This window comes from Protomyctophum bolini, assembly GCF_963924005.1.
Source record: "Protomyctophum bolini genome assembly, chromosome: 6".
NCBI classification, from domain to species: Eukaryota; Metazoa; Chordata; class Actinopteri; order Myctophiformes; family Myctophidae; genus Protomyctophum; species Protomyctophum bolini.
In genome coordinates, this window is record NC_137867.1 from 13580486 (window position 1) to 13605360 (window position 24875).

General features: G+C 41.4%; 1 protein-coding gene across 1 annotated transcript; it reads right to left on the reverse strand.

Moving 5' to 3' along the window:
* Window positions 1-1817: 1817 nt before the first annotated feature.
* On the reverse strand, window positions 1818-22185 carry mapk1 (mitogen-activated protein kinase 1). The gene is made up of 9 exons (XM_080766580.1): window positions 21844-22185; window positions 13265-13447; window positions 10912-11101; window positions 10372-10488; window positions 8948-9062; window positions 8306-8437; window positions 7754-7863; window positions 7401-7536; window positions 1818-5859 (listed from the first exon to the last, which is right to left on the reverse strand). The coding sequence occupies exons 1-8, from the start codon at window positions 21987-21989 to the stop codon at window positions 7420-7422; spliced, it is 1110 nt and encodes a 369-aa protein (XP_080622706.1). The 5' UTR covers window positions 21990-22185; the 3' UTR covers window positions 1818-5859; window positions 7401-7419.
* Between the last annotated feature and the right edge of the window lie 2690 nt (window positions 22186-24875).

The following is a 24875-nucleotide window of genomic DNA, read 5'->3' on the forward strand; positions in this document are numbered from 1 at the left end:
GCTGTCGCTCAGTGCGACATCAAACCTGTCACACATACAGCTGCACTTGTTTACGCCACAGTTTGTGTGGATCCAAGACGTCCCTGTGATGCGCTGCCGACTGCTGTCGAACCGCAGATACATCCGAACTTCTTCAAACTTATTGTTGTCATGAATGGAGAGTCGCCTTGGTTACATCGCCGTCCTCGGTCGCGTTCGAACAATCCCTTGATGTCGAGCAAAGCAGCCAATCGCTCTTCAGAGACAGACTGGAGAGATAGCGCGCTCACGTCGCCGTGGCTTGTTTTTGGCCATGCGCGCCACCGAGGCAGACACGTGCCACCTCTTGCCAAATAACCCACTGCGCATGTATGAGCGCATTGTGAGCACGTGGTCAAGCAGAGCTGTTGTAAACAAAAACAATGAACAAAAAAAGGCTTAATGGGGAAAATCAATAACATGAAACATAGCCCACCGACGCTTGAATACTGTATGTAGTGATCGAACATGCATTCTGCAAAGCACAACACGGATTCATAATGCTATTTTTTAATGAGTATTTGGTCTCACTGTCAAATTGTCAATTTTAAATAGATTCGTTTTTGAGGGGCGTTAGCTACGCCAACGTCTGGGCTTTGTGTGTGTGTGTTTTTTTTACCAGTATGAAGATGAAGACGCGACATATACCGCAAATAAAAGGTTTAAAATGGTGTCGACCGAGCTGTAATATAGGCTAATCCGCACAAGGAAACAATTGAGCGCCCTCTGCGGGACGCAGCAGAAACTATTCAACATGTGTGATGCTGGTTTACCTTTATAGGCGCATGCAGCCAGCCTCCATCTGCCATTGCAGTCACTTTGCAATGCATATAGCCCCAGGCAACAGAAACGCAGTGGTAGGCCTATATTTGTTAGTATCGCAACGCGAGGCTAGGTTTACCTGCTGTGAAGGTTTTAGCTGGAAGGAAGATGTTCATTATTAGAACCATTTTAAACTATGAAGCTGTGAGCCTGTGATAGGCCTACTTACAGTAATTGTAATACCCTATAATCCGACATTATATTGTTACGATGCTGTCGATTAAAATATAAATTGTTCATTTCTTTTAAACATATTTTTCATTTTTTATTTTATGATTGTAAAGCTCTTCCAGCTGCATTGCCGTTTGAAAAGTCTTACATAAATATTTTTGTATAAATCGTCTAAACTAGAGGTCAGATTAATCTAATCTATAAATCTTTAAAGAAAAAGAAAAGGAAGGAAGAAAATGTGAAGTTTTGGCCTGGACTTCAGTTGCATGGATTCTGGATTTCATAATGGGCAGATCTTACAGTAATGTCAGTTGTCACCTTTGGGTGATGAGGATGGGGAATAGGCCTACATAGGCTACTAGTCAGAGGATGAGAAATACATGCAGTATACTCACTATTTTTTTAAATTACAAATTGTTATACAGTTAACATGTACTTAAATGTATGCCTGTAAGGGTGGTGCGTGCTACATCTTAGATGATATTGGATTATGAAGGACATTAAAAGATGTTAGTCTCTCGAATCGTGGCTATGCTGTTAGTTCGTTTCCAGTGCCAATTGGAAAATATATTTATTCCTCCCTTAAAAAGGCACAAATACCAACTGGTGGAAGGGAAATTATTGGGAATAGCTATATTTTCTGATACTTTAAGGTAACTATTTTGGATAAGCCTGCTTATGCAAGGAGCATTTAATTAAATGTAGTGAACAAAGTAAATTATGATTGCTATTGTTTGCATAACAATTACATTTTCTAGTAAATGCATTTCAAAAGTTAAAGAAATTAAAAACACAGAAAGGCAGAAGATGTTTCAAAGTGGCAGTCAGTCTTTAATCATAGCAAAGAAATGCTTCGTTCAAGTCAAATCCTTCACACAACAGCAAAATTAAACTGACCAATCAATTTCAACCATTTCTATGGCAGGTGAAACAGAACCCCTTATAATACAACCAATATACTGATTCCTTCTGAAAAGTCAACTACACAATTTAAGGTTATACTGATCAAAAACATACAGCAAGAAGTAGTTAAATTGGAAACAATTCAAACAATATTAGCATTTGCTAGAAACAACAATCATTTTACAATAAAAAATATTTGCACAAAAACATTTAAAAAAAAGTCTCAGAAAGGGTAACATAAAAATATAAATGTTCCGTTTTCATCTTTTCAGTACACAGTCACAAATCACACAGCTGTGGCAACAAATTCTCATTCAAATTACACAACTGAAAGATAAGGAGCTGAGATCCCACCTCTAAACCCACCCCTCCCGATTTGATTGTGGTTCATTAGAGCATACTGCAGTTACAATGGATAACATACTAAACAAAAGCTGCACATCAAATCTTGGATATCAAGACTATCAAAAAAGGCACAAAAACAGACAGATCGCACAAAGAACTCGGCAGAAGCTTATCATACAACAGAATCCCAGTAAGTGCCCTTAATGTTCTCATCACCACCATTTATCTACAACAGTGGTTCTCAAAGTGGGGTCCAGGGACCCTCAGGCTTCCTTGTTGAGGGTGTTCCAAATGGAACATTTACAGGTCTGTAACTCTCAACGAGTTATGGGGGTCCTGAAAATAAAAATGTTTGAGAACCACTGATCTACAGGCATGTCAAGTCCCTGCAGGCACCTGGTCATGGATGACATGTCCCATCCCAAGAAGTGAAGAAGCAAGTGCATTTTGTCAAAGAGATGCGTATACAGTTGAGTGCACCAAGAGCACCGGGGCTGAAGCCCAGCTCAGACCAAAGATTTGTCTTTGTGACGAGGAAAAAAAGAAAATAAAAAAGTTTAAGCACAATCTATACTTCATTGTTCGACTGTGTCATCATTTGAAAATAGACATTCTACAAGCTCACAATGCGTCGCAGGCACATTGTGAGTTAGTTTGTAGATCTGCTTTTCTGGTGTGTGACACTATAAGTGTCTGGCATGTGACGGAAGCATAAATTAAGCATTAGAACGTTGGAGAGAAAATCCAGGTCTGAATTTCTCCTTAGAAGTTAAAGTAATTTTTTTCTTCCCCAGAAATAAATCTCATGAACTTACTCGCCCCAATACTCTTGTAATCAACTTGTGAAAAGTTGTTTTCATGCATGCAATGATTTGTCAGCCAAAGCAATAGCAGCTGAATTGGCCCTGTACTTGATTCGGCTTCCAATGATTTAGTTGCCAATAGAGCCATATTCTATGAGAATGCTATATTTTCTCAACTGTATTCTGAAATGCTTTAGTGTTAGAACTTTAGTTTGACATTTTATTTATTTTAGTTGTGGTTTTAGTCAGTGTTGACATGAAGTCTACCAAAGAAACGTGGTCAATAAATTGGCAGCCATTACATTTGGTAGAGCTATACAATTCATCATTATAAATCGGTCATTGAGGTCTAATTGATGTTTCCAAGTGTTGTCGGTCCTTCGTCTGCAAAAAAACCCCATAAAATAGAACAGTATTTGATTGACAATGGATAACATTAGTTTTGAGTTCTGCTGTAGTTTTAGTTCTGTTGGTTTTGATATGGCAAAATCAGTATAAAATGTGGTTTTTAAAGCAAGATCTTATATAGAAAATACAATGTGTCCTGCTATTGTAACTACCTCAACGTTTGCACGACTAGATCCCTTTCCTAGAACAGGCAGAAAAGCGGTTTGTGTTTAATGTGGCAGACACATCTACCATTCTCCCTTTGAAACCACCATGCAGATGGCTACCATTCTCCATTTGCAACCACCTACAGGTCATTTGGCCAAAAATACATCAAGCAAAACTGGTGTATGTGTATTGTGTACATACACATACACACACAAAGATAACTGCAAGCTAAACAAACAAAACAATAAAAACATAGGGGCAATATGCATAAGCACAGAAAGAAACAGAACATAAGCACCATGTGCGTGAAAATAATGATATACCACAAAAAGTTAGAACAAGACAGCCTGGGTCTTCCGAAAGAAAGGACTCAGCCTTGTGGCACTTGAACATTGTCTTTGTATACAGAGCTTTTAACAGTCATGCAAAGGGCACAGTATTATTAACAAGGTAAAAGAGAGATTTAACCATATGAACCCTAGCGTCCCTATTCTGGGGTAGGGCGGTCACGGTTCAAATTTAAGTTGATGATTAATTGTCACACAAATAATTGTGATTAACGATTTGTTTGTGGCACTGAACATTATATGAACAAAGAATCAGTTTCTGTTTGCGTGGTAATCAAAACATGCACAGGGAAGATATGACAAATCTGAAATATACAAAGAAATTAATGACATACATTTCTATACAAAAAAATAAAGTAAAAAATAAAAACGGCAGAAATAACTGATCTACAAGCTTACAACACGTCACCAAGTGATGGGCTGTAAACTTGTAGATGTACCATTTCAGCTTTTTTTATGTGTGAAAATGTTTCAACGTGTAAACGATTACGACGATTATGAAAAAAATATTGTGATCATCTCAAGTAATTGCGGGTTATGTAATAATTATGACAGGCCTATTCTGGGGTGAACATTCGGCATTAGCAGATATGCAAGCTCACAAAGTTTGACATTGCCATGCGTTATGAGCTTGTAGACTTTCACTGAAGAGATTTGGTGCAGAGGGGAGAAAGGAGGGTGCCAATAAGTACAGACCCTGGGCGACCCAGGGCAACTAACTATATACGGTTTAAATGGTTAACGGAGATGGGAGACATAAGAGGAAGAAAAGCAACAGAACCATTACAGACAAAATAAAAAAGGAAAGAAATGGCATCACAATATTTCTTCCAGAAAAAAAAAGTTCTCCGTAATAACTGTTAATTATTCATACGTTGACTGTTAAAAGTAAATTTTCCCATTTGAAAAATATCATACTATACATTTCCACATCACTAAGGCAAAATTGATAGGATAACCGTGTAATGCACATGTTATTCTTGTGATAATATATAACTCAACACTGTCATAAATGACCAACCAATAATTACAGTTCTCTAAGGGTGTATGCAAAATTATCATTATAATATCTTAAACATCTCAATTGTCAAGGAGGTAAACATAATCAATTAATGTGTTTCATACTTCATCAATGTTCCATCATTTTCTTTAAGACTTTTTAGTCTATATTGCATTTGGGCCATATATGAGACAAGGGTATTAAAAGAAAATCTTTGACAAACAATAGAGCTTTTAGATGGCTAACACTCAAACACTGTAGAAGAGATTTCTTTTGGCCAACAAAGTCTGACTGATTGCGTGATTTCATTGCATAAATCAGTTAATTTTATGAAGGTTATATGTTTTGTCTTTTATGAGAGACAACTCAGAATGTCCCTTGTCAGTGTGACAAGTTTGAAAGACCTTTTAGATTCAGATAACCCCTTCACTCGGAAATCATCTACCATGGCTTGTGCAAGGTAGGCAGTAATTAGAACAGCAACAATTGCACCAACACAACAGCTAGTTTGTAATCACTGTCATTTGACAAGACAATAATCTCGAATATGATAGCCAGAGCCAAAGCCTTTGAGACGCACACGTATTGTTTGTATATCTTGGCTTAAAACATGGTTTTTTTTAACGTCCACACTGCAAGCCTTGATCTCCCCCCTGCTCTCACCTCCTGACAGAGAAATAAAGGAAGAAGGAGCAGGACAGAAAGACAGCAAGAGGAGAGAAACTGATTGATTCCTGACGCCATTCCTGAGCAAAGTGGACTTGACGAGTGAGACCCAAGGAATCCAGTTGATGTGGACAACAGGCAGGAAATACAAACCATACCAGAAACAGATCACAGCGTGGAGGAGGCAGAGGGGAACAGTGGCAGCAGAGAAGCCAATCCAGATCACCACCTGAAAGAAAGGACAGTGTCGGCACATTTATTTTATATAATATATACAGTATAGTGTCACCAAATGTCTGTCGGCAAAAACGCATCAAAACGCTGTGGAGAGGTATTGATCTAAAAGTCCACAATTTGATTCCCGTCAGGATACTTATAACCGATATCGATACAGGTTCATTTGGTTCCATTTGTACACTCTCTGCGTTACAGATATTTTTTTTTAAGGGGGCTAGTGAATCATGGTGTGTGTGATATGAAATGTCCAGTACCTCCCCAGTGTCCCCCTGAGTGCCTCCCCAGTGTCTCCCCAGTGCCTCCCCAGTGTCTCCGCAGTGCCTCCCCAGTGTCCCCTCAGTGCCTTCCCAGTGCCTCCCCAGTGTCCCCCTGAGTGCCTCCCCAGTGTGCCCCTAAGTGCCTCCCCAGTGTCTGCCCAGTGCCTCCCCAGTGTCCCCCCCCCCCCCCCCCGAGTGCCTCCCCAGTGTCCCCCTGAGTGCCTCCCCAGTGTCCCCCTGAGTGCCTCCCCAGTGTCCCCCTGAGTGCCTCCCCAGTGCCTCCCCAGTGTCCCCCTGAGTGCCTCCCCAGTGTCTGCCCAGTGCCTCCCCAGTGTCTGCCCAGTGCCTCCCCAGTGTCCCCCCCCCCCGGGTGCCTCCCCAGTGTCCCCTCAGTGCCTCCTCAGTGCCTCCCCAGTGCCTCCCCAGTGTCCCCTCAGGGCCTCCTCAGTGCCTCCCCAGTGCCTCCCCAGTGCCTCCCCAGTGTCTCCTCAGTGCCTCCCCAGTGTCCCCTCAGTGTCTCCCCAGTGTTCCCCTGAGTGCATCCCCAGTGTGCCCCTGAGTGCCTCCCCAGTGCCTCCCCAGTGTCTCCCAGTGCCTGACCAGTGTCTCCCCGTGCCTTCCCAGTGCCTCCCCAGTGCCTGCCCAGTGTCCCCCAGTGTCCCCCCAGTGTCTCCAATCGCAATACAAGAGCAATAATACGAATTAATCTTAATTTATTAATCCTATTAATTAATTAATCAAAATTGTCGACGCGCGGCCCAGGGCCGCGCGCCATAAGCTCCCCCCCCCCCCCACGCCCAGCACCATGCCAAAGCTTTTTCCTGCAGGAAACACTGTACACTATATCCTAATATTCTTATACATTATCGGACAACATTTCTATACCATACTATATTCTTACACTATTATTGCTACTACTTTTATTTGCCTGCATCTCCTTCCCGGTCTATTTTTCTTTCCTTCTTTCTATTCCCCCCCTTTCTCCCCGACACGGTCGAGGTAGATGGGCGCCCACCCTAGAGTCCCTGCTTGACGTTTCTTCCTAAGGGGGAGTTGTTCGTTGCCACTGTCGCAAGTGTCTTGAGACAACTTGTTGTGATTTGACACTAGTCAATTTGACTGACGAATCCTTGGACATGGGACGTCCATAACTTGTCTCTGCACACATTTGTACAATCCATAACCCTTCCTGGACGGCTTCTCGTGTAGCGGTGGTACATGTCGGTTGGACTCTGCAGTAGATTGTGTTTACCTGACAACGGATTTGTACATTTACCTGTGAGAGAGGGCCCGAGTTAGGACCTGAAGCCTGGCTGGAAGCGTGCAGTCTCTTCAAAGATGAGCTCCTTCAGTGTCTCTTTGGGTAGGTCGTCTAGCTCCATGTCAAACTTGAATGGAGCTTCAGCAACAGGCTACAGAGTTGGACAAAACAGGCCTTTAGATGTCTTCCATTTTCACCGTTTTGTGATTTGAAGACAATGAATGTACATTCATAGATCTCCATAGACACAGGGTGCAGTTTCACTCACAAACGGTAAGGCCTCCTCATTGAAAATATGTCAGCATGAACAATGAGACCATGTACAAACTGTTAATTTGACAACTAGCAATGTTTACTGATCGTCTTACCTCATCTGTAGGATCATAATATTGCTCCAAGTAGGGATGTGCTAGGGCCTCCTCTACTTCAATCCTCTTGTGGGGGTTGAAAGTCAGCATCTTGTCCAACAGGTCCAGTGCTAGAGCAAAGGAAACATTACCACAGTTGAGATGTGAAAGATTTCTCCCAAATAAAATGGCCAGTACTATTTTTTAGCACATTTACATACCCCAGTTGTCAATAGAAAACAACTTCAATTTCACCTGCCCAGGGTCTAACTATAATTATGTAACCAAAGACAACAAGAGGGGAGTTGAAAAATAAAACCAGGTCTGAATTTAAATAATCTCTCAAGACAGATTTAGACATTCAGCTGATTTAAAACCCATTTTGGGCGGGAACCCCTTTTGGTGTTAGCATTATGTTATGCTTTAGCTATTTTTGAATTTTTTTGGTGCACAACTCTCACTACAAAGCGTAAAGGCACATGGCACACCAACACGCCACTATCATTATCCCCGAAGTGAACGGGATGTGGCTGTTTCAATCACAAATTTGTGGCCCGTAATCAGGCTTCATACCTTTTGGATCAGCGTTGGGGAACAGTCGGTTCCAGGGGACTTTACAGCGCAGAGGCAATGACAGAAGGTAGTTCCTGGCCTTAATGTTGATGATACAGTTGAGATCCTCCTGGGAGGGAGAGCCCAGAATGCCTGAAAAGAGAGAGATAATGGCCAAAAACAAGGAAAGGGAATTTGTGTCTGACTCAAGAGTTAATCGACTGCATTAACCCAACCCGATATCCCTCCAACAAGTATCCACCAATCAGAAACTGACCTAATGAGTTTATCCTGTATTTTTCCACCTTTCATCTTCTTTTAATTGGACCAGAGGAGTTTGCTCTATAGCGCACCATGCAAAAGTCAACTACAGGACGCTGATCTCCAATTTGCCTATCGTTTACCGCCAGCTGTACACATTCAACTACGCAGTGCCAAACTTCCAAATCCATCCAGCGCTGCAGTTAGATATTGACTTTACTGCCCCTCAACCTAGAGGCCTGTTTCGTTAACAAATATCACCGTCTGAAGACGCCTACTCACAGAACCACATTGCAGGACATTGTGTAACTGAACAACTATATTGTTTGGCCAAGGTGTGAACTGTGAACATAAAGTAAAATTACATTACGAACAGGAGCATTGTAATAGGATTTTCTTTACCCAAAATGTGGTTGAGCTGATCCAAGTAGTGCTTTCCTGGGAAGATTGGCCTATTGGACAACATCTCAGCCAGAATGCAGCCTACTGACCAGATGTCAATAGATTTGGTATAGCCCTGATAGAGGGAGAGAGACACACAGAGAATGCACATTTGCCTGTGAATAAAGCATGCAGGCAGTGGTGGAAGAAGTACTCCGATTTGTCACCAATACCACAATACAGATATACTAAGTAAAAGCCTGCATTGAAAATTTGACTTGGGTAAAAGTACAAAAGTATTGGCAACAAGAAATACTTTGACTAAAATTACTCCATTATGAATGGCACATTTCAAAAATGTTTTCAAAATCTTTCTGAATATGTTTTGTGAAGCTCACAACACTTCACATTGTGAGATCGTAGATCAGCTATGACCGGTGTGGCACCACTGTGCTTGCGTTTAAGCCCGGTGACACTACTGAAGAACTATCCAAATTTGATGGCTATCCAATGTGCCAGGTCGACCAAGTGCTGGATCAGTTAAGACTCTGCAGAGTTCTACTCAACGCTGTTTCCAGGCAGAATCCCTTGTGGCGAGTGACGCCTCACAACAAACTGACGATCCACCTCAGCAGTGTACACACCACCGCCTTAAGGGCCATATGGTCTCCTCCGACCATCAAACTTTTCGTCGGAAAGCTCCGGTACAAGTACAACATGACGTCACTCGCAACTTCTGAAACGCATTCCTCCGAATTTTTGTTCTGAAAGCTGCGCTCCCAGATGATGTGACTCGCCGAACTCTACTTCGGAGAAAGAATTAAAGTCTGATCTTTCCGACGAAAAGTCCGGTGGTCGGAGACAGTATGGACTGCCCTTTAGACAACAGATTTTTGTCCACAGGCCCTTTCCAACACATCTCAGCGATGACGTTTGGTGTGTTGGGTCCATAATATGCTCATCTGCTCCCAATGAACCCTTTACCTTTGAATACATATTAGTGTCTGGCTTGATTCATATTAGTGTCTGGCTTGATTCTCAAGGGATCTATGGCAACTGCCTTAAAGACTAGTTTTCAGTTTTTCTCTCCGCCCTATTAGAGACTGTACTTCATGCTACACAATAATGTTACTGTCTACCATGAAGGCAAATTGCAGTGCTGGCAGTGAGTATGTCTTTATCTTACAGATACAATGTACTTTCTCATAGCTATAGCTGATTTTTATCAAGGGAAGCAAAACAGTACATCATTTTAAAACTTAAGAATCCAAAACACAAACAAAATAGATTACCGGTAAGTAATGCTGGTCATATTGTCTTCATGGTATATTTGAAAGGAAACCCCTTTAGTTTCATACCAGATTCAGACATTCAGAATCTTTTAAAATCGTACTATTACTGTAAGTCTCTTTAATTGTAGCTATCATTTTAAAGTTGACACTCACCTTGGAGTTGAGCATGATCTCAGGTGCCCGGTACCAGCGTGTGGCTACATACTCTGTTAGGAAACCGGTGTGATCGTGGTCAGGATCAGCCACACGAGCCAAACCGAAATCACAGATCTGAGGAAGGACAACGATTGCAGTAAAAATGTGTGACTACAATGTTAGAGATACAACGTTAAAGTCAACAGGATGATACGTGAATAAAGTTGAAGGTGAAGATGCGGGCATTTTATATCAGGCGGATGGGAGAGGCAGGGAGAGGCAGTTTAGAGACCAGGATTACTGCACCCTGGGGGACACGGGGAGAACATGCAAACTCCAAACAGAAAGGCCCTTTCACCAACCCCACCTTGGGTATGGGCACTGGTGACGCGGAGGAGGAAACACGCCGCCAACACCCACAGCGTCCCGAGCGGGAATCGAACCCAGGACCTTCTAGCTGTGAGGCGACAGCACTACCAACTGTGCCACCGACGACCGTGCCTTTTTGATACAGTATGTATGCAGCAGTATTACCATTTCAGCCAGTGGCTGTTGTACCTTAAGATCACAGGTCGTATTCAGAAGAAGGTTAGAAGGCTTCAGGTCCCGGTGCAGAACATTGGCAGAATGGATGTACTTGAGTCCTCGTAGGATCTGGTAGAGGAAGTAGCAGATGTGGTCGTTGCTCAGGTGCTGGGTCTTCAGAAGCTTGTACAGGTCTGTCTCCATGAGATCCTGGACAATATATCTGCATCGCACCAAGCTAAGGTGTTCAGCTTAACTTATGTTACAATCAATTTATTCTTGGATTGATTTTCACAATTTGGACAAAGGGTCTATATTGCAATTGTACCTACTTGCTAGGGCTGCGTGCTACAATTATAATCTGGATTATTATTCTAAATGTTGTAATCAGGATTATTAATCACTATTGATGATTATTCTTCGTGGACACCTTTGTTCCTCATTGAGCATATCAGTGCCATATGCTATGTAATGACGTCTGACAGATTATATTGTTCCTCTGTGAACCTGGGAGATAACATAGCTTGTACAATGTTCTGTTTATTAACACTTGTGGAATGGTGAGGGGATGAGGGCAAGGTGCAACAGCTGAACAAAATACTTTAAGATGCTTGTATTAAACGACAAGTTACAAGATGACAGAACCGTTAACACAAACAATTATGTTTTTTGATTACTTCAGATGAATTAGCCCTTCGTTAAACACCACCCCAAAAAGTCCAATGCCAATAGTTTAGCAACCGTTGGTAAGGATGGCAAGCTTTTGTCACCTCCTAGCTGTCAGTGTTATTTTGCATGGCTGTGTTGTTGAACACATACACAGCTTAAGGTCGGGAAAGTTACACGACTGAGCCGCCCATGTGATGGATGTAGTCTGTAACTGTAGTCTTCCATGCATTACATGAAAACTCCTGTCGGACGGTTGTAAATTGATTGAGTTGCATACTGTTTCACCCTCTAACATTTCGTATTTCTAGTATATTGAAATAATGTCACACACATTTGCGCCCATTTGCGTCCCTTCGTGCAATATTATATTATTGATATATTATGATACAGATACAACACACAGTAATTTAACTTTGGGAGTGTAACCAAATGGACCGGCTCATTCCATTTTGAAGTCTCGAAGAATACCAAATGAGTCACCCATTTAACAACTCGCCTCAGGCATACAGCCGGCGGAAATGCTTAGCCTGGTATTCCTAAAGAAATATATGTAAAAAAACTACTGGAAAAGTGTGTGAATCACAGTGCATCTGTTCACGATAACGCACGTAACGTTGCAGCTGCTAATTCCCCTGTCAGGGCGGACTGAGTATTGTCTTTTTTTAAATGGGTAAAATAGCAATAACATTGTTTCCTTACCGGCTAACGGTTAATTAGCCGTCAAGGTGTGCGCGGTGTGTTGTGCAGCATATGCTTCTATTACCGGGGCTCTGTTTATTTATTGTTTAAAAGGAGCACATATGTGTGTTAGGATACTATACACACACATTAGAGATGAAAAATGCCACATCCCAAAAATGTAAACCCGTTTGTATTACTGATGGCATCTGTTGTGTTGTATTATGTGACCATAATCTAAATAATGAATTAGAGAATACTCTCCCGTTAAGTCCTGCATCTGTCTAATGATAAAACACACGCAAAGTACTGCATGGGTGCCATGTTGACATAAAAATGACAATGTCAGGTGGAAATATACTATATTTCCATAATAATAAGCCATTATGTCTTGAAGAATTAACAGTGGAAATAATTTAGCTAGCACGCACGGCCCCGGGTGTTACAGTGACCGATCACCAATGCCTTGCCGTCTGTGGTAGTTGCGTAATTATTCAACCGTATTCAGTGGTTCAACACTTTTGCAGTAACCCCGGGTGACAGACATGACGTTATAACGGGTCTTGTTTACAATAATTTGCCGCACATGTGCGACGTGGCAGAGATTGAGAGAAGACGGAGAGGTTACCTTTTAGTAAGGCCGACCGTAGACGTATTCACAGTCGCACTGTTTTGGGATTTATTGGTGAAAGGAGGAGATCAAGTCAATGCAAATAAGCCACCACAATACTCCGGTAGGCTGCAGTGCACGCTATAAATAATAAATGTTTACCAAACGTCCTCGCAGGACAAGTGAAATCCCATTATACATGATTTAACCCGCCCCAACCCGGCTCACCAATAAAGTTAAAATGTCTTGACTTGGCTCAGCCAATTAAGGAATGCACAGTTGTGCTCGTCTCTCAACCGCTGTGCAGCAAAAATAAAAATAAAGAAATCGATCGACGGCACATCGACTCGCTAAATTCTTCGTTCACATCCCTAATGACTGATGTTGCTGATATAGATATACACAGGACAGTCATATGATTAAGGATACACGTCCTTCATCTGGTCAATAGTTGGCGTGCGGATGATGTCATTGATTCCAATGATGTTCTCATGTTTGAAGCGCAGCAGGATTTTGATCTCTCTCAGGGTGCGTTGACAGTATGTTTGATGCTCGAAGGGGCTGATCTTCTTAATGGCCACACGGACCTTATTGTCACGGTCTTGGGCAGCGCTGGTTCATGATAAAAAAAAATACAAAATAAATAAATTAATGGATACATAAGCAATAATAAATAACAATATTAAAGTTGCAATCCAAAACGTCTCAGGTCTCCTTCACGAGACCACACATCTAACTAGAAAGGTGCCCCTCGGGGCACAGGTCTCCACCAGGATTGGACCATCTTTTGGGAAAAATGTCAAGTGGCATTTATTTTTCAGCCTACTGGGAATATACGTGCACACAGCTTCACCACAATCGGACGCTGCGTTCATAATTTGTGGTATTTTGTACAAAACAGGCCATTCTGGAAGTCAATCTTAGCCAATCAGGATGGAATATGTGAAATCAAACAGACTCGTCTTGATCACATGACTATAGAGATCATATGTACCAATTTGCTGAAATTTGGATAAAATCTGAAGGAGTACTATAAAAACAATGTGTTGCATAAGTTGGCCTCCTGGTGGCGCTATAAAGAGCATATGTGAAAAATACAGGCCAAAGGTTTTTCCTTGGCCTCTAGGGAGTGTGCATACAACTTTACACAGATAGGTGCAGTTATAGGTAAAAACACTAATAAGGCAATAATAGCACCACCATGAGGCTGATTTGAAAATTTTCAAGTGACTTTTCTTTCTTGGCCTAGAAGGAATGTTTGTCCAAACTTTCATGGAAATCACACGGTGTGTTCATGATTTAAGTCATTTTGTTCAAAAAGGAGCACTCCTGTGAACTTCTTGGAAGCCAATCTTAGACAATCAGGATGGATTATAAAAAATCTGAAAGACCTGTTTCTTTTAATAGCTGCAGAGAGATTGTGTACCAATTTGCATGATGTTTGGACGGCGCATGATGTTTTGGATGTTGGTGGCGCTATAACAGGCCCATGTGGAACATTTGGGCCACAGGTTCAGCTCTGGCATCCAGGAAGTGTGTGTGCAGACTGCAGAGTTTGGCTGCAAGAAAGCCTACAGTGCCAGAGATTAGCTGTCCACAGACACACACAGATGGACGGACAGAGTGCAAAACATACTCTCCCATACCTTCGGCCTGGTGGATGGAGACAATAATCCCCACTCTGAATGGGGCAACATACTGTAGTGTAGTGCTTATGAGCAGCAGGCAATACTACTTGTCAACCAGTAGGTGGCATAGAAACAACAGGGTCAATTTCTCAATAGAGTAGGCTCTGACCACTGTTAACATATACTCAATAATTTCCTGATTGCAGCTTTAAGCAAAAATGTTATCTTGTTAATACAAATGTGTTATATACAAGATAATTCAATGTGAATCTGTAATATGACAACCCTACACGCTATAATGATTTGAAATTTAAATGTATGGGAGCCTTGGAAGGCCTCTGAAGAAGATTTAGGATTTAATTCATACCCGTTATCTCAGTAGGGTAAAAGGTTGTGCCTTATCTCCGTAACACCAACAAAAACAAGTACTTGGACAAATCGGAACGTCATCACAATGTGAAGGAATTTCTGAAGCGGTGCACTGGAGAAGGTCATAGAGAAAAAACTAAAGTGAAGTTTCAGAAATCAATACAAGAAACCACTAAATAAAAAGGCTAAAAGCTAAGACCACCTGATATATAAAGACCTCATCAATTAAACAATGACAAGGTCTTAGCTTGTAGCTTATCATACATTACTTTTTCAAACTAAAAAGCAAAGCTACTGATTCTGTTCGGCATAGCATAAGGTAACCGATCCCACACCCTCAGACACAGTAAAGTCCTCATTCTTAATATATCTCATTCTCAGAGTGTGTGCAAATGTAACCAAGTGGACCATAAATTAACACTCAGGATGACTTTAGGTGTACGTTTTACAGTGATACTGATTCCATTAATGCTAGGAATAATTTGTGCCGATGAGGTGTCTCATAAGCAGAGGCTTACATTGGTAAATTGGAACCGAGTTGGCTCTGTACTTGGACAGAATTTCGCTCTCTACACCAATTATCTTCGCCAAATCTCTGTGCCAAAAATAGGTGATATTATAGATCAGCTATTTTGGGCTAATGCCCCTCCCCCTAATCCCCCCCTTCCCAGCAAATGGATGCTGGGGTTCAAGTGGTTAAAAGAGACTCTGGGCTGCCTTTCCTGTTTCCTTTGCTATTGTTTTATGAGCATGCTCAGTACGCAGAAAGGAGGGGGGAGGAGGGCACTGTTTCCAAGGAGACTGGAGTACAAGGCTTTCCACGCCTGCCAGAGTGACTTGTTATGCAACAGGCTGTTACCATGAGAATGTTGAAGGGGTTGGGCTGGTTGAGAGGGGGGGGGGGGGGGGATAGCGTTGTATCCACACTCCACAGTAGACACTTTGGGCTAAGCACACAAATAATATCCCTGATACATTCAACGGAAATGAGCATCAAAGTAGGAAAAACAAAAACAAAAAAAAGTATTTTTGTGCGACTTCATTGTAAGATAAAGTATAAAATGCTGCAGCTGGATACATGGTTAATCAGTCTAATAGATGTAGTCAATCATAAAAAACAAATCACGTTGATCATTAATCCCTTATACATCAATTATGGACTATTCAATGAAATAAAAAGAACAGAATAATCGTTTTGAAGATGTCAATTTTGTCATTTGGTGCACAGACTGCACACTTGACTTACTGTACAGAAATATTTTTAAATATAATATTTGACAAGACAAAAAACAAGCACAGTCTGTGCTTAACCTGTTGTAACGTACAGAGTTTAACATCACAGCCTAGGGGTGCAGACATAGGTGGGCCCATGTCTGAACTGGTTCCAGCCACAAAATGTTTTTTTTCATTTTTTAAATATATGATGACAGTATAATGTGGATGCAATCACTGCATTCAATTTAGCAAAATATGACAGTGGGTGTCTTATTATTAGACACTAATGCGCCACTGAAACAGCGGCTTCACCAAATAATATAAAAGAATAAACGCATGGCAGGAGGATATTATATAAGCCTTTAGCCTATTTATATATATATAAAATATATATTCTACTGAGTGAGTTCCATATAATTCAGTAGCTCTCCTCTCAAGTGGTTAAAAAAAAAAACTGTATTTATATGGACTAGTGGATACTGCTGTTGATAATGTACAAGTCTTACAACCCATCTCAAACCCTAACCCTACCCCTACTATGCACCCCATGTATACCATACCATGTCGTCCCTGGGTTTGAGTGCTACCAATTACATTTTTCAGGTAATGGTAATGACAACAGAGGCGCATTTAATCCTAGAAATCCACAATGTTGCCAAAGCAATAGCTACAGTACACACTGACACTTTATTAGCTGTACAAAAGCATATGCCATATATGCAATACAGAGCACAACATCAATACTGATCCTTCTTGGATTTAGAGAAGTGTGCCCAATAGGCCTCATTCACAAAGCTCTTCTTAAATTTCTACTATATGTTAATGTATGTCTGAAAGGGTGGATAACGCCTTTATTGCAGTATACATACACCGGTGTGCTGTGCATCACAGGTGCATCAGATGAGTTCAACCGTTTGTAAACAAATTGCACGCCATTCACGTGTGAACAATTTCTTTGCATTGTTCCATGGAATCCATACCCTGTTTAACACCATAAAGGGCTTCCATCAAACGACCATGTGCAACAAGAAGAGGAAACAAGCATTCCGTAGCACAGCAGTACAGTCTGTACAGACAGAGTTGCTTCTCAAAAAGAACAGATCTACAAGCTTACAAGACTTGTCACTTTGGTTCCCATCGCAATGCCTTGGCAGCTTGTAGATAATTCTGGTGTATTTGACAAGCGAGCCCCCTCGTGCTCGATGCTCATGGATCAGCTGAACTTTTGAGTGTGAATAAAGTACAAATGAGAAGAAACGTACAAAGTTTAACAGCACAGGACTTCACCAAATAATAACGGAATAAATGTATGGCAGGAAGATATTATACAAGCCCATTTATATAAAAATATATATTCTACTGAACAATTGCTTACGGTTTCTGAGGACAACAAAAGATGCCAATGCTGCACAACCGTTGCATCTCTCACTCCACTTGGCAACACAATGTTCTGAACAAGAATTCTCTTTACAGCACTCCAAGAAAACCAACCCTGCACCTGCAGTGTGAAAATATTGTTACGCAACTAATGTCAGCTAAATGATTGGCATAATGGATATCATATTACCACCAACTTTGCTTATTTCTGCATGCAAATGTACTGTCTCACTCTAGTCTACTCTCCACTAGGCCAAAGGACAGTTTTTCGCTCCCGTCTATCCGTTCGTGCAGAGCTCAATATATCAGCTTCAGTTTTATAGCGTTCCAGTTTCAATTTTGTCCTCACATTTCTTTGTGTCATTACTTACTACTTACTGAGGATGCAGGATAGACAAGTGAAATTGTATGAGTTCCCTCTTCTGATTGGATGAAATTTGTATACCGACCTGAACATGCATTATCTGTTCACTAAAGAGCATGAGACAGGGAGACCCTGTTAATGAACAAAAACTCTATAGCAACTACTATTTGAATAAACTATAGAGCTATTTATCACTAACCCTACCTTTAAATATACCCGCAATGTAACAGTCATCTAAAAAACAATGCAGGAGTAATATCACAGTTTTGTGCAATTGTGTTGCCACTACACCGGTGAAATAATCTCTTAACAGTAAATAATATTCTACAATATATAAAATAGTGTGTCAATGTGTTGAGCACTAAAACAAAACGCAATTGCGTCTTAGCAGACATAATTATATATTCCTCTGAATTGCACAACAGCATTTAAGAGTGTCAAGGCTGTACTTTCCCCCTTGTATGCTCTGATTGGCTGTGGTATGGTGGTACTGATGTCAGAGGCAGAGAGGTTGCCGTGGAGATGGCTTCCATGGTGGAATTTTAAGAGGATGGCTTATGGCAGAATAAATCAGTAGGCTACGCTACATCATCTGCATTTCAGCATCACATGGGTCAAGCAACCGAGAGACGTTGCAGAGGAAGTTGCAATGAAGTGGTTAAATGCTCTAGCAGAGATTCTCAAACTTTTCAACGTCATGGAGCTCCAGTTTGGTGGGCATTACGGTTCTTCATCACTAGGTTGATGGGTCACATCTGCTGCATAAATGTCGATACCGACATTATAGATATATAGTATAGATCGATAAATCGGTCTATACTACATAAACTCCTTTTTTGCAACCACTCCAAGGAACAGCAATGTCCGTGCCTACCTATGTGTTGTTCATGTGCACCTGTGACATTAATGAGCACGAGTATGTACCAGTAGGGGCGCCAGAAACAGAGAGAGAGAGAGAGAGAGAGAGAGAGAGAGAGGGGAGAGAAGGGAGTTGCACCACTCGGTTCACACGGGTGTGATTTTTTTTTACCTCTACTCTACACCAAATCTCTTCACCTGAAATTGCCGATCTACAAGTCAAAAACGTTTCACACTGAGCTTGTAGGTTTTTGCTGAATTGCGGACCAGAATAAGGACGATGGTGTTTCAAGTGGTTAAGACTAGCACCAACCATAACTTCAACAGCATCATCAAATGTGTTACACTTCATACTACACCTGCAACAATTCTGTGGAAATGTTTACAGAATGAGTAGTATAGTCACGTGTTCACTGTACTTGTACACCAACATATCTCTGCTGTTGGGAAGAAACCACCTTAAAGAAAACCTTATATTTAGAAAACAAAGCCAAATCAACAGGGGCGTTACTAGTGATACGCAGACAACGCAACTGTGTTGGGGTCCAGAGGCAAGGGGGGCACACGGCCGCCCACCTGTGCCCGGTAAAATAAAATTATAAATACATACAGAGATGACAGTTGAGTTGAACAAAGTTTGGCAGAGCCTGGTGGTGGCTGCTGCTAGCACACACACACACACACACACACACACACACACACACACACACCATAGGCACAATCGTGCCCCGCCTCCCAACAACTCTGGTGGAGTGTACAGTAGGTGGTAGTAATAACGTGAAGGAAGTCAGTGTGGCGAGTGTACAGTGGCCGAGTCCCGATAGCCAGGTACGTTCACAAATCACAACTACTACTACTACTGTTTGGGCTTGTTTTCACAGGCTGCAGCTGCTGCTCTGTTCACAATCACGACAGGTACCTTCACAACTGCTGTACAAGTACCCTGCTGCGCTGTTTATAAGCCAAAACACCAGCTGCCACGATCACGGAATTAGGTGGTTTCTCCCCCGACAGCAACGATATGAAAATCAGCGTCGTAAGTAAGATGTCATTATGACCCTGTACTTCTCACTGATTTAAGGAATTCTGACATTTATCAAGTCATTATGCCTGATAATAATGTGTTGTTTGACAGCTTCATTGAGATGTATGGTATCGAATCGATCACTAATGTGCACATGTGCTACCTGTCCATTTAGTTGGTTTCTCCATCCATTCTAAAGCTTGTTGTTACAGCCTGCACTGGCCTGAGTCAACGCTTCTCCCAAGATTTTGGTATTTTCTTTTTCTCCTGGAGGTTGTGACTAGTATACAGCCCGGCCAATGCCAGATTTTGGGGTCCGGTAACGATCCCGATTTTGGGTCCACACTCCACAGAGCATGTTTTGACCAGTGTTTTGTCAAAAAAGTGCAATTACTTTATATATCCAACCAACCAGTTCACAACGGTTTGTGAGCTTGTAGATTGGCTATTTTGGAAAATGTCTGAAACTTTTCACCTATGACGACATGCCCAAAATACAGAGGTCAGGTTGAAAGTACATATCAGCTGTATAATTTCCGATAGTGATATCATAAACAAAAGTCAAATAACGGCAATATGGGTCGGGCTCTACTCCTGACAGCTTTGTTGAAACACATCAGCACCTCCCTCGCTCTTTACCAGCTTGTAGATCTGCATTCTTATGGCAAGTAACACTGTTTTAAGCATTATACTTCTAATTATTGTTATTATAAAATGATCTGCATCTATGCAAAAAGTAATAATCAATTGAATTGGAAGCACATTAAAGTTCTTCAACTAAGGTGCAAAACAAAACTGACTGCAATTATGTATTATTATTTAGCAACCAGTTAGTGACATTTTCTTCAAGCTTTCTAGTTCTCTTCTTTCTCAATCAAGTGAGGACTTTGAACTTCCTGAAGAGAATGTGGGGGAGGGTGGGCTCTTAAGTTACAGCTTTGCTATCAGTATTTTGTTTGTATCATGTATAGATATTGCATCACAATCACGCAATGTCATTTTCCACTCTTTAAAAGCCAAGCTGCACTTAATGTTTTGCATGAGGTTGAGGTTAATTGGATTTGGAGCAGTGCCGAGCTAGGTGGGCAACCATTTTGGGAGAGTGTAGGTATAAGGGGCAAAGCAATGACAAAAATAAGGTCATTAGAGTTGTCAATGTGTTGCCCCAAACACCTAATTTGCCACCATCAAATGCCACCTTCCCAGGAACGGACGCTACTCAGCTCCAGCCTAAACTGTGACAAGGATGCCATTTGAATGTTACCTGCCCTTCACATTTAAAAGTTAGCCTATCTATTTGACTCATTCTCTCCATTTTAATCCTTGTGTCAGTACCTATACACTTAGTATACAGTATACTATACACACATGTACACACATATTGTATTTAGTATAATACTCTGCAGTATTGACCACTTAAAAGTACACTTAAAATTAATCTTAAACTAGGATAGGCTCTGTAAACTCACCCTCCCCACACACACACAACAGATCTACAAACTGCATGTTGCAATGTTACCTGCAGAATAGGGATGCTAGGGTTCAAGATGCAACAAAATAAGAAAATAAAAAGGGGGAGGATAGAATTAGTGGTATGAAATTCAAGTGTGTACAAATGGAACCTGGAACTGTAATTGTAAGGGTTATGGGGGTTCATGGCATAATCGATGCATAGCAAAGAGTGGGTACTTCAAATTATAGTTTGAGAATCACTGATCTAAATAAATCTTTATTTAGTGTGTGCGTTTCTATTTTACAAAATAAAAATATTCTTGTTTAGATGGATAGTTGAGTTGTACTTGAATTCTGTACACCATATCCTACCAAGCCATTGAAATGAATAATGACGCACAAATGTGTTTATCTGTGAGTGATACATTTGCAGCCTGGATGTTGAATGTGAAAAGGGCAAATGACACCTGAATAAATAATAATAATACCGGAAAATAATAATATGAATACTAAATTATTATTATTATTGTTATTATAACAGCTTCATCATCTGTAGAGAACCCTCGTTTAAAGTAGTATGTATGACTCAAGTTGTAGAATTAACTTTCTTCATAAATGCCACCCATGAGTCATGAGAGCATACAGTCATATCCTCAGACGGGATCAGATCAGTGGCATGAGCATGGCATATAATGTAGAATGTGTCATTAACAGATCTTACCACACCATTCCATAGGCTCCTTCTCCGATGTAGGACAGATTGGTGTAGCGAGGCCCAACGTCGAAGGCCTGCCCGCGGACCAGCTCAGCACCGGAGCCGGAGTTGGGGCTCAAGCCAGCAGTGGCAGATACCGCAGCTGTCGCCATTATGAAAATGGGCTTTACACGCTAACAACCAAAAAATAAGACTGTATATAATTGATGTATATATATTCGTCCTTTGTGTCTGTAGAAAAGGCAAAGGCCTCCGGTTTACAATATAAAAGAATATAAATATTCCTGATTTTTCCACAAATGTGCGTTCAGACCCAGAGCGACCACAGCCGTCATGCAAATACACTGTTGTCGCAACTCGCAAGAGCGAACAGAAAGCTAAGCTACTGCTGCAGGAAATAAAAGAGGTGATCATGTGACCGTTTAAAAAAAAAAAAATAGGCAAAATAAATCTCACACACTGTTAATAATAATAATAATAATAATAATAATAATAATAATAATAATAATAATGATGATGGTTTGATGAATTGAATACACTTTAGAACTGTACTCTGTGCTCTTTTTTTGTAAACTGTAAAAGTATTGAATCAATCAATCAATCAATCACAATGTTGGTGATAACAACAACAACAACATTAACAACACACACACACACACACACACACACACACACACACACACACACACGTTAAGACGTTTTCTCAAGAAGGCAAGGGTGGATTAAGATTTGTGGAGGCCCTGGGCCACACTATTCAAGACATCTGTGTGTGGGTCATTGGGTCAAGACTCGAGACTGGATTTACAATCAGTAAATATACACATGTTGGTCACACATTATAGTCAGACAACCTGTACTGCATAGGCTGGGGCATATTTGAGCAATCGGGGCTAAGGGGCTTCGCTTCAGGTATCAAAGTGGCTCGGTCCAAAACACAGGTTGCTGGTCTGGATCTGCTGTCAGCCAGCAGATGGTAGCAGAGGACAGGGAGAAGGCCTGTGTATGGATCTGGATGCTGGGGACTTTCACACTTATGATATTCCAGTCCCTTATTTGGTCTTTTTCCCACAGGATTATGAGGATGAGGAGGCCAATTAACAGGAGCCCTCGTACAAGGTTTCTTTGACTATGCATGCACCTCCCATGGTACCACAGCACCCCAAAGGCCCTTAAAACTAGGCTCCAGACTTCCCAAAACAAACTGGTCAGGCTCCTACTTGGCCTCACCCCCCGAACCCACCTCACCCCTGCCACTTTGACAGGCTGGAATGGCTTAGGGTCGTCGACAGAGTACAGCATCTTGCAATGGGTCTGGTCCACAAGATTCGACACACCACCAAGAAGATACCGGTAGGCCTACACACATGTAGGCCTACCTGTATAGATACTTCCTTAATGTTAACAAAGTCCACACCGCTCCTATGCCACCAAAATGTGGAACGCCCTACCAACAGCCATTAAGACATGCAAATCCCTTGACTCCTTCAAAACCGCTCTCAAAGGGCATCTACGGACGGCTGCAATTCGAAACTGCCCCCACGTAAAATCTGAATCCCCCCACCCCTTTTTCCCCGGCCTCACTCACATGTTTCTTTTCCCTTTTTACCTCCTTTATGATGAATTCCTGTTCTGTTCTTTGACTTTATAGAAGTGTCTAATTTGTCTATATATTTGTATGTCTCTAATTGTTTTGATGAATTGAACAAGGTGGACCCTCTTGTAAACAAGTGTAATGCTTAATTGGGTCGTCCACTCACAGTTAACAGTATTTGTATTGAGTTTGTGCTTGAAATGTACTGTAATTCTGCAAACTGTTAATAAATATTTCAATCAATCAATCAATCAATCAATCAACCTATTCATTCGCTGCACTCTTCTAGTAATATGCAAAATTCTTCTTAGTTCTTTCAACAAAAACTTGTTAAAAGAAAGTCAATATTTCACGAGTTTGCTTAACTACATTATACTCTCATCTCATGGTGCGAGTAGCATCCACGCCTCTAGATGGCGGTAGACAAAACATATTCACTTCTTAGTGACCAAAGGACCAAGGAGGAGGAGGAGGACTCATATCCATAGATAGACCCTGACCAATGATCTGGGAGGACTGGCAGTAGCTCCGTTCCGTCAGCAGAAGACTCCCTGTTTAGGAGCTAGCTGATATAAGGCTTCCGGTTGCCTTCAGAATAAGATCAAAGTAATTAGTGTTTTAAAAGACACATTTATTTATAAAAATCACACCCATGTGAAGTGAGGGGCGCTCTTATCATCATACATCATCACATTCTGGCCAATCACAATTTGCGTACTCACTTTTCTGTCCTCACTTTTTATCCTCAAATCCAATCCAGCTAATAACTTCTTGTGGCGTCCTCAATTTTCTGTCCTCACTTTTTGAGGGGCGCCAGCTTTTGGTGTATGTGCACAAACTTTGTCCTACACAAACATTAAATTCCCATTGACAATGAATGGACAATTTTACGTCATAGTGTCTATTTTACGTCATGATGATGTACGATGATAAGAGCGCCCCTCACTTCACGCAGGTGTGATTTCTATCCTTAATACATACATTGCTCAGCCAATCAAATAGGCTCCTGCCCTATGGGCCTCATGGCTCAGCAAGGCTACATACTTTCTTACTTAATATACCTTAGTATTGTTGAGTTATTGTGTGGAAATAAATAAATAAAAAGTCCCCCGTCCGTCCCCCCCCATTCTGTGTTGCCTAGAACTGGAGGTCTGAAAACAATCAGTAACATTATGAAGAACATCTTTCTGATGTCACTTCATAATTTATTTTTTCATTTGCCCGGGCTCTGGACCCGATCACCTTCTCCATATATGGAGCTGACCTGTTCTGACATCTGCATAGACTCCATATTTGGGCATGCCTGACAAAGAACTCCATAATAGGGAAACAGATGGGTGGGGTGGGTCAAGCATTTCCAACTTGCATCGTTCCAGTGCCCAACGGGCACGGCTCTAGTATCTTTAAATGCTCCGAGTCTGTGTGTACATATGAACTGTACTCCATG